Genomic DNA, 10,066 nt, shown 5'->3' with positions numbered 1-10,066 from the left:
CCCCCTCCCCTCGCATCTTTTCCCCAAACGAGTACCCGCATTCCGTTAAATATAATATCAATTGTAATACCGACCGCATTTTTCGGAGAGGAGGCCTTCACAATTTCTGTCTGGGTGACAATGTTTGAGGGCGCTCATGCATGTTTCCCGTCATTGTATTTAATTTTTTTTATCATATATATATTGTTGTTCCTTTTTTTTTCATTTCAAAATGTTCCTTAAGTTTCTTTCACACCATCAGATCGGGTACTTGACTGGTACTCTAGTGTGGTTTGCTCCTTCTTTCCAATCAAACATCTATCGCCCTTATCGTCCTTCCTCACTTTTTCCCCATGTCCCCGAAGAACACCTCTAATCTTCGGTACTTACATGACCGAATTGTGTTACAAGTGACGTAAAACCGTTACTAAAACTAAACTAGAACCTAACCAACAAGCGTTCTCTGAAGAGCATCTTGCCCAGAGACGAGCTGGATCAGAACATTAAATTTAAGAGAGCAAAAACCTGTTTGATCTCTCGTTTGCCAGAACGAGACAAGGCGACCCGAATAGGCTGAACCCGCGACGCTCCAGGATGATTTCATTAATGTAGCCTCTCTTGAGGACGCGACAGAGCGGGAAAAGTGAGCATTTTCTCCTCCTCTTCCTCCTCCTCCTCTCCCCAGCCCTTCCCTCCCTCCACCCTTACACATCATCTTTCCGTACCATTTTTCTGTTTCGTCTCTGTCTTTTGTTGTCCATCGCTCAGCACAGCCACTGCCACCACCTTCTCCTCCTCTTCCCTCTTCTCATCCTCCTCTCTCCTCTGCGCTTCCTCCTCCTCCCTTCTCTCCTTTTCTTTCCTTTCTTCCTCTCGCCTTTCTTCCTCCCTCCTCTCTTCCTCCTTCCTTTCTGCCTCCCTTCTCTCCTCCTCTTTCCTTTCCGACTCCCTCCTCTCCTCCTCCTTCCTTTCTGCCTCCTTTCTTTCTGTCTCTCTCCTCTCTTCTTCTTTCCTTTCTTCCTCTCTCCTCCTTTCCTCCTCTCTCTCGTCAAGAGTAGGGTCGTTGGCCTTGTTGGGACCTTTGTCACTGATGGCGGCTGAGCCCTCCGAGGGGGAGGAAGAGGAGAGGGACGATGAGGACGACGAGGACATAGCCCCTGAGGAAGGTCAAGGTCGGTGTCATTTTGTGAATAAATTAGTAGGAAATGTCTGCCACAGGATAGGTAAGCAGCCTTGAACATATTATTCAAGTACTAATAATAACAATAATAATCATCATCAACATCATCATCATTGTACACAGCTGATAGTAAAACTGTTAAGACTTGGTAGTATTTCCAAAATATTTAAAGACAAGTTCAATGTTTCGCCCTCAACTACATCATCATCATCATCATCATCATCATCATCATCATCATCATCATCATCATCATCATCATCATCATCATCATCATCATCATCATTGTCTATCTATTTATCTCTCTCTCTATATATATATATTATACTGGTGGTACCAAAGAAGCCACACATTCTTAAGACCTCAAAATTTAAACAAAGAGAGCATTCAAGAGATCTACAAATATGACGAAACCAGATAGTAAATTGAACGTAACCAGATAGTAAATTGCATGGAACCAGATAGTAAATTGAATGGAACCAGATAGTAAATTGAACGCAACCAAATAGTAAATTGCGCAGAACCAGATAGTAAATTGAGCGTTGGACAAAAGGGTTCACTCTAGAGTCTCACATGAACGCAAAATGTTCATGCCTGTCAGAGTCAGAATGAGGACTGTCAAAAATCTGGATTGTTTTCCTTTGTCTTTAGCCACGCTAATTTACATTTTTTTGCTATCCGTATGTCTCCCGCCTCGAAATAAACCAAAAGGCAAAACAATAATAACGTAAGCATAGGCAACACAAGCAGAAAACGTACGATTCAAAAGTTGAAAACTTAAGAAACTGCATTAAATGCAGTAAATGATTTAATTATAAATTTTATAAGACGTGTTCTCGTGAGAATAGAGAAAACTTTGATTTAAAACTTTACGACCAAAACAAACCAAAGGCTGGGAGTTGTTCGCTAGCATAGACTTAGAGCACTCTGACGTAATCCCGGTTGGTGCGCACCATTTGACCCAATTTGGAACAAAATTAAGGGCAACGTAGAGAGTCTACTCTCTACTCTCTACTATAGGGACAGTGGGAGTGGGAGACTGTTGTTTGCAAAGAAAGTTAAAATAGCACTAGAATGCTGACTGGCTTCTTCACCTTTCTTCGCCCCGCGGCCCTATTTTTAAATTCTTTGGTAGTTTGACACTTCATTTTGGCGCCAATTGTGAGTGCGCTTTACGGCGAAGTTTTTATATGGGGGAAAGAGTGGCTGCCATGACAGTGCATGGTCTAGAAATATTATGATTCAAGTCTATACTTTTCTTAAAAAGGTTAGAATTAGAAGGCGAATATAGTGCGCGCTTCCCCAGCCTATATTTACACAAATATAAGGATTTATTTTACCAGAAGGGCAATGCTAAAACAACTCCCAAGTATGGTATAAAATAAAATATCATTTCCCTCTCCCCATTGATCTCTGTATGTATTTTAGTTTTAGTAAGTGTTTTACAGCACTTGCAACACAATAAGGTCATATAAGTGCCGAAGATTGGAGGTGTTACAAGAGAGTAACAAACACAAAAAAGAAGGAGGGGAGATAAAGACGGTAGATGTCTGATAGGATAGAAGAAGCAAACCACACCAGAGCACCCGCCAACAACCCATTATGTCTGTATTGGTCATCAGGCAGCTATTAAATAAAATATAATTTCCCTCTCCCCCACTGACCTCTGTCTGTGGTGGTCACCGTCCTGACCTCCTCTTGGTACCTCTCCTCCACTGCAGGGGCTGCCGTGACTGACACCACAGGTACTGTAGACATAGACAGACATACGTGACAGACACCACGTTTTTTTTCAGCAAGTGTTTCACAGCCCTTGCAACACAATAAGATCATATAAGTGCCAAAGATTAGAGGTGTTACAAGAGAGTAACAAACACAAAAAAGAAGGAGGAGAGATAAAGACGATAGATGTTCGATAGGAAAGAAGAAGCAAACCACACCCGAGCACCCGCCAACCACCCACCAGACACCACGGGTACATGTAGACAAAAACAACATGAGGAGAGAGGTAAAGGAGGAATTTAGATGGAGAGACAGTTTTATAGAAAGACAGATGAGTTTAGATAGTCAGATAGACAGACAGATAGAGGAAAACACAGACGGATAGCAGAAGGGCAGGCACTCAGATAGAGGGTGAAAGACAGAGAGAGAGAGAGAGACAGAGAGAGAGAGAGAGAGAGAGAGAGAGAGAGAGAGAGAGAGAGAGAAACAGAGAGAGAGAGAAAGCAAAATGACAAAAACAAAAAAAGCATTTTAACCCTGAACACTTTCTACAATGACGCAATGTTATGTCTTATCAATATATGTCTGTCTGTCTGTCTGTCTGTCTGTCATACTTATTTGTCTCTCTATTTACTCCTATTTACCTTCTCTGGTGGCCATACGTCCATGACAATTGCCTGTACAAACTACCACTGCCCGCTTCACCCCTTGCATTAAAAAATTATAATGATACACTGCCCAAGACATCCATCTGTCTAAGCCAACCATTTTTATCCTCTGTAGTGTGTGGCTATAATAACATCTGATGCAAAATGTTCCAAAGAAATAAAGCAGAGAATTGCAATGGTTGAGGCTAAATTCAATCAAATGAGCCCAATCCTGAAAAACGGGAACATCTCAATGACTACCAAAATGAGAGTTCTGAAATGCTATATATATGGTCAACCCTTCTATTTTTCTGTGAAAGCTTGACAATCACAAAAGGCAGTGAAAATAAAATAGAAGCAACAGAAATGTGGTTTGTTTAGAGACTGCTAAGAATATCGTGGAAGGAAATGAAATCAAATGAGGTAATGCTTGATGAATCTCACGTGGGACTCTCACTGTTAAAAACAATAAGGAAACGACAAATGCAGTTTTGGGGACACCTGAATAGACATAAAGGTCTCGAACATCTAGCTCTCACTGGCAACATTGAAGGCAAACAAGGCAGGGGTAGGCCCTCAGCAACCTACTTAGGGAACCTAAACAAATGGGTGACAGGGAAAGATCAGGGAAACGTAGTTTTTTAAGAGCATCCGAGCAAAGGAATGAAAGGAGAGCCAAGATCGCTGATGTCTGTTGCAGATCTGGCACTAGATGATAACAATGAAAGTGAGGCAGTCTTGGACGGTTTTGACTTTTTCTATCAAGCTATCTATATCTTACATAAAAAGGATCCAGGTTTTCTTAAACAAGTGTTTAAGAAAGCTACTGAGGATCAGATGGACAGACAAGGTCACCAAAGAGGAAGTATTAAGGAAAACAAGACAGATCACAGTCAGAGATGAAGTAGGAAGAAGGTGGTGGCGATGAATTGGACATACTCTCAGGAAGTCAGGCAGCTGTATAACAAAGGAAATGTTGGATTCAAATCCACAAGGTTAAAGATCAAGGTGAAGACCGCATGAAACCTGGGGAAGAATCACAGAAATTGATATACAGAGGGGTGGGAAGACAGGGAATAACATCAAGAGGCTAGCCAAGGATAGAGAAAGGTGGAAAGTGTTTGTCCGTGGCCTATGCCTTGTTGCAGGGTGAGAAAGGCAAAGATGATCTATGTCTCTCTTTATCTTGATATCTATCTGAATGCCTGCCCTTCTGCTATCCGTCTGTGTTTTCCTCTATCTCTCTGTCTGTCTGACTGTCTAAACTTATCCGTCATTCTATAAATAGTATAAAACAGTCTCTCCGTCTATATTCCTCCTTTACCTCTCTCCTCGTCCCGTCCTTTAAAGTTTTCCTCCTCCACCTCCTCCTTCACCGCCGTCTCCACTGACGTCACGACAGGGGCTGCAACTACTCTGTCTTCCTCTACGGCATGACCGGTGACAGTTACCTCCCTTGTCCCTCCACTGGCACTTAAGTCATTCTCGTCCGCCTGTGGTCATGAGACGTTTTACGAGCATTAATTTTGTAACGAACCAGGATAATATGTGATTCGTTTGTTTGTTTGCTTGAGTAAAGAGAATTTTGTAGTGAATCAGAATATGTGATTTGTTCGTTTGTTTGAGTAAAAAGAATCATATCGATAAAATAATGGTCATTCAGTGCTTGGGGGGTGGGGGGGGGAGTAAAAGACAAAGAGAGAGAGAGAGAATGTTTTACGGAGAGGGGTTATTTCAGTACGTATAACACATTTTTACTAATGTCCTGTCTTGTTCTGTGCATGTGTATGCGTGAGTGCACATAACTTTTGTAACATTCACTGTCATTGTCAACGACAAAGACACATTTCTCGCCGTGAGATGAATAAAGATTGTCATTGTCACTGTCAAAACAGACAGACAGACAGACAGACAGAAACAAAAGTGGGAAAGTAAAGAAGTAGGATCAACCGGTGGAGCCCTCCAACCACCCACCAGGATATGTAACGATTAAGCATCATTGTATCATTAACAACAACAACAATAACAAATAACAAACAATATCGACAATAACAACAGCAATGAAATTAGCACCAAAATACATACATTTTCAGATTCCAAGGACTCTCAAGCTTTGGAAGTCACCAAACACTGGCGGCCATTTTCTCGTTTATTTCACCACTGAAACCATGCAACCTCTCCTCCTTCAATCGCAATAATTTTGACTTCTATACCAAAGACAAAATCCAAAGAGGTCACAAAAGATGAAGAAGAAGAAGAAGAAGAGCAGCAGCAGCAGCAGCAACGATGACAATGTCGACGACGACAACAACAACAACTACAACAACAACATCCGGCGGTGGCATCTCTTCGGGGAGGATTCAGGGAGGTTGGACTGCCTCCTCCGCTATCCAAGAGAGGCGGTGGCCCTGGCGAAGAGCCCGCTCTTCGGGGCTCCAAACATTTCGAACGGATAGGCTAGCACATACACACACAACAACAACAACAACAACAACAATAACAACAACAATAACGATGATAACAACAACAACAACAACACTACCTCTGTGACAGCCACTGCCATCAGCTGCGCCCCACCACCTCCCATTCGGGACTCTGAGCGAGGTGGTCTCCTCTTCTCCTCATCCTCCTCCTCCCCGTCTCCTTCTCTATCCCGAGATTTCACTGAAGCTGCAGACGACACTGACGAAGACGATGAGGAAGAAGCGATGGAGGAAGCTGACTCCCTCCTTTCCCTCTTCACCTCCGCTGTCTTCTCAACCTTCTCAGCCTCGTCCTGAGTGGTCTCGACTGCGGCCTTGACCTCTTCTTTGCTCTCTGGTCTGACCACCGGCGCCGGTTTGTCCGCGCTGACCGTCTTGACCACCTCATACTGTGGTGAGCTGTCCCTCTAGGGAAAAGGTGAGGGAGGGGAGGTGTTAGAAAGAGGGGTGGGGGAAGGGAAGAGGAGTCAGTAAATTTTTGTAGTTGTTAATTTACCCGTTTTTTACAAAACTTTTGACAAAATTTAGATAATAATTTAGGCACCCTATTTTTTTTTCTGTCATGGGTCTCCACTTCTGTCCAGCTATATCGCATCTTCTTTAGTAATTTTCATGAGGCAACCCACATGTATGTGTATGTATAGTAGCTTTTTTTTATAGTAGAGGTTTTACGGCACTCGCAGCTGCATAAGGTCATATGAGCGCCAGAAGATTAGAGGTGTTACAAGAGAGTAACAAACATAAAAAAGAAGAAGGGGCGATAAGGATGATAGATGCTTGATAGGAAAAAAGAAGCAAACCACACAAGAGTACCCGTCAACCACCCACATAGTAGCTTTAAGGACACTTTTTATACAAAACTTGACAAAGCAAAAAGAACAGATAACTACAGTCGAACCAGCTGTAACGGCCCACTATATAAGACAACCACCTGTATAAGACAATCACCTGTATAAGACAATCACCAGTGTAAAACATTCATCTGTATAAGACAACCACCTGTATAAGACAACCACCTATATAAGACAACCACCTGTATAAGACAATCACCAGTGCAAAACATTCATCCGTATAAGACAATCACCTGTATAAGACATTCACCTGTATAGGACACTCACATATAGGACAACCACCTGTATAAAACAATCACCTGTACAAAGAGCTACTTCCCATTTTCTCTTTTGTGCATTATTTTACATTAGAATGACACCGTGTCAAGACATCGACCAGTCTAAGACAACCACTTTATAGGACAATCACCTGTATAAGACATTCACCTGCACAAACAGCCACTTCCCATTTTCTCTGAGTCAATTTTTTTTAACATAATAATGACACTGTGTAAGACATCGACCTGTCTAAGACAACTACTTTTCTCTTCAACAATGGGTTACCACCGTCAACAATTTCAACTGTAGTTTCATCAATCCAGAAACTATCACAAAACCAAGATGATAATCAATTGGTGCAGGAAAAACTCCAAATAATACTCTAAAAAGCCAAAGGTCATCTAATTTTTTTAATGGGATTGTTTTAACGCCCCAATCAATATTATTAGGTTATTTAAGAGGCGGCACCTTCGAGTTTAACGTCCATCTCCGAAAGGACTGAGCCAAGTGGGAAATTTGTGTAAAGTGCCTTTTCCAAGGACTTTCCCAAGTCGGACCGAGTTGAGGCTTGAACCCCCGAACCCACAATCTCACGATTACGAGTCCAGTAGCTTAACCGCTAGGCTACATATGTCACAGTCATCTAAACAAAAGCACCAATCACACAAGCTACAAAACGTCGACAAACCTGTGGTTTCTCAGCGGCGATAGATCGCTGCGGGGAGGCGGGGACAGGGGCGGGCTTGTGGGCGGAGCCTCGGGGTGTCTCCTCCTCAGAGGCGGAGCCATCGGACTCAGAGCTGTGCTGCTGGCGGGGTGAGGCTCGTTGTTTCTTGGTTTTGTCTGGGAGGAGAGATACGCTCAGTAAAGTTCTGATACTGACAGTGAAGAATTCATGAGGTATTGTAATTTACTACCACAACAACAACTACCACAAAGAAGAGATAAGCTCAGTAAAGTTCTGTTACTGACAGTGAAGAATTCATGAGTCGTTATAATTTGTGATGCATCGTGGTGAAATCAGGCACATTTGTCAAAATAATGAAATCAAAGAAATCTGCATTTTTGGGGGCCGTTGGGAAATTTTTTTTTTTTTTTTTCATTTTTTGGCTCTACACCTTTTATGTCCATTTAAAAACACATTTTTGTGTGGATTTTACTTAAAACTTTGATTAAAGGCACAAAAAATGTAAATTGTCAGTTTCCAAGGACTCTCAGACTATGGAAGTTACCAAATAGTAGAAACCATTTTCTCGCTAATTTAGTTTCTGAAACTAGGGGACCCTGACTTCCTTCAATCGCAAATATTTCAACTTTTATTCAACATAGATGGAAATTTTTTTCACCATAAGGAAGGCTAATGAACAGGCTTTAAGATGATACCAATAACCCCATATGCTCAAATATTGATGAGCACCTGATTCCACCAGGTCGTGGTACCCATTCGATGAACAGACTCAAAAGAATCGATCGCCAAGTCATTATCACGCAAGAAAAAAATACGGTGTGAAAACAATGCACACTGCTTGTGAATGGAAGCCTTACCTGTTTACGATGGCGTCTTAGATTTTCTCATGATTAGATGTAAACGAAATTAATGAAAAACTGACAATTAAACTACAGTGACTTCAGATTCCTTAATAGAACTGTGCACCCTTTAAATGATTCTGAACCCCCGTTAATTTTTTCCAGATTCAAAAGTTACGTGGTTATGAAGTTTTATTAGGCAACAAAAGTGACGAACTTTCACAAATAAATACCACACACGGAGTTGTTTTAGCATTGCACTTCCTGTGAAATAAATCCTTATACTTCACATGTTCTGGAGGTTCACCATGATTTATCCTCCTTTTGTGAAATTGCCAGTAGCAATCACTTGTTGAAACTCCTGATAATAACTTGGCAATTTCACTCGCAGAATAAATCAAGATCTATCCCCATAACTCATGTAAACTATTCTTTAGATACTATATATACATACATATTTTTATGTATTTATTATATATATAATATGCCAAACTCATGTAATAATCATTCTTCCTTTCCTAAATTTGAAGCATCGTGGTGAAATCAGGCGCCCGTCAGAATAATGAAATCAAAGACACTGGCATTTGTCTGGCCATTGGGCAATTTTTTCTAATTTTCTTTTTTTGGCTCAACACCTTCTATGTCCATTTAAAAACACATATAGTTTTCACTGAAAAACATTGATCAAAGGCACAAAAATCGTGAATTTTCATTTTCCAAGGACTCTCAAGCTATGGGGATTGCAAAACTTTGGCCTCACTTCCTTCAATCGCAAATACCTCCATTTCTTCTATTCAACACAGATTGATATTTTTTTCACCAAACGTAAGATAAATGAACAGTGTTTGAAATTACAATAATAACCCCCATATGCCCCAAAATTGACGAGTGCCTGATTCCACCATGTCATGCCACAAATGATAGCGGTCAAACAACAGCCAACAATGGACAACAGACAAACAAGTAAACAGAGCAATAAGTAGGCAGGAAAAGAAAAAATGGTCGCTTTAATGGACGAGCGAGTTAATCCAGATTTTGGGGTTTCCAGAAATCTTGACCTACTCCAAAAGTGGCCATTGTCTTACCTATAGGAGAAGTCTGGTTTCACAGGTGTGTATATTTCTTTAGTTATAGAGAAAACTCTCTTTGTCTTTTAAAGAAACTGAACAAGGAGTAAAAAGTTTACCTTCGATTTTCTCAAAACAGCATTTTTCGGGATAGCCCCTTCGTGCTTAAAAGCGACCAAATAAGCCAGTGTCAACTCACAAGTTTCTTTCTCCTTCCTGTCTTCCTCCTCACTGTCGGAGGAGTCACTCGACTGGTCGTGAATGTCCACTTTTCCTAGAGGAAGAACGAAGGTGGAGAGGGAATGAGAGAGGAAAAGGAGGGAGGGGGAGAGAAGGGAGGGGGGGCGAAGAGGAG

The 10,066-nt window shown here is 41.5% G+C and overlaps 2 protein-coding genes across 2 annotated transcripts in view; both read right to left on the bottom strand.

The window, feature by feature from the left end:
- Positions 1 to 837, bottom strand: part of LOC101855145 (leucine-rich repeat-containing protein 73) — a gene marked incomplete in the record, with an annotated part of 9,698 nt that extends 8,861 nt beyond the window's left edge. The window contains 1 exon segment of the mRNA XM_013088684.1: positions 705 to 837.
- A 3,691-nt stretch (positions 838 to 4,528) lies between these two features.
- The window catches only part of LOC118478652, a 63,428-nt gene continuing 57,890 nt past the window's right edge, over positions 4,529 to 10,066 (bottom strand). The window contains exons 14-18 of the mRNA XM_035972669.1: positions 9,911 to 9,985; positions 7,806 to 7,960; positions 6,068 to 6,415; positions 4,850 to 5,018; positions 4,529 to 4,551 (exon numbers count right to left, since the gene is read on the bottom strand). Of these exons, the coding sequence (XP_035828562.1) occupies positions 4,529 to 4,551; positions 4,850 to 5,018; positions 6,068 to 6,415; positions 7,806 to 7,960; positions 9,911 to 9,985 (770 nt within the window). The remainder of the gene's footprint in view (positions 4,552 to 4,849; positions 5,019 to 6,067; positions 6,416 to 7,805; positions 7,961 to 9,910; positions 9,986 to 10,066) is intronic.

This window comes from Aplysia californica, unplaced genomic scaffold (assembly GCF_000002075.1).
Source record: "Aplysia californica isolate F4 #8 unplaced genomic scaffold, AplCal3.0 scaffold00787, whole genome shotgun sequence".
Lineage (NCBI taxonomy): Eukaryota > Metazoa > Mollusca > Gastropoda > Aplysiida > Aplysiidae > Aplysia > Aplysia californica.
The sequence above is the reverse complement of the archived record's forward strand: the minus strand, read 5'-3'. Positions and strand labels throughout refer to the sequence as shown.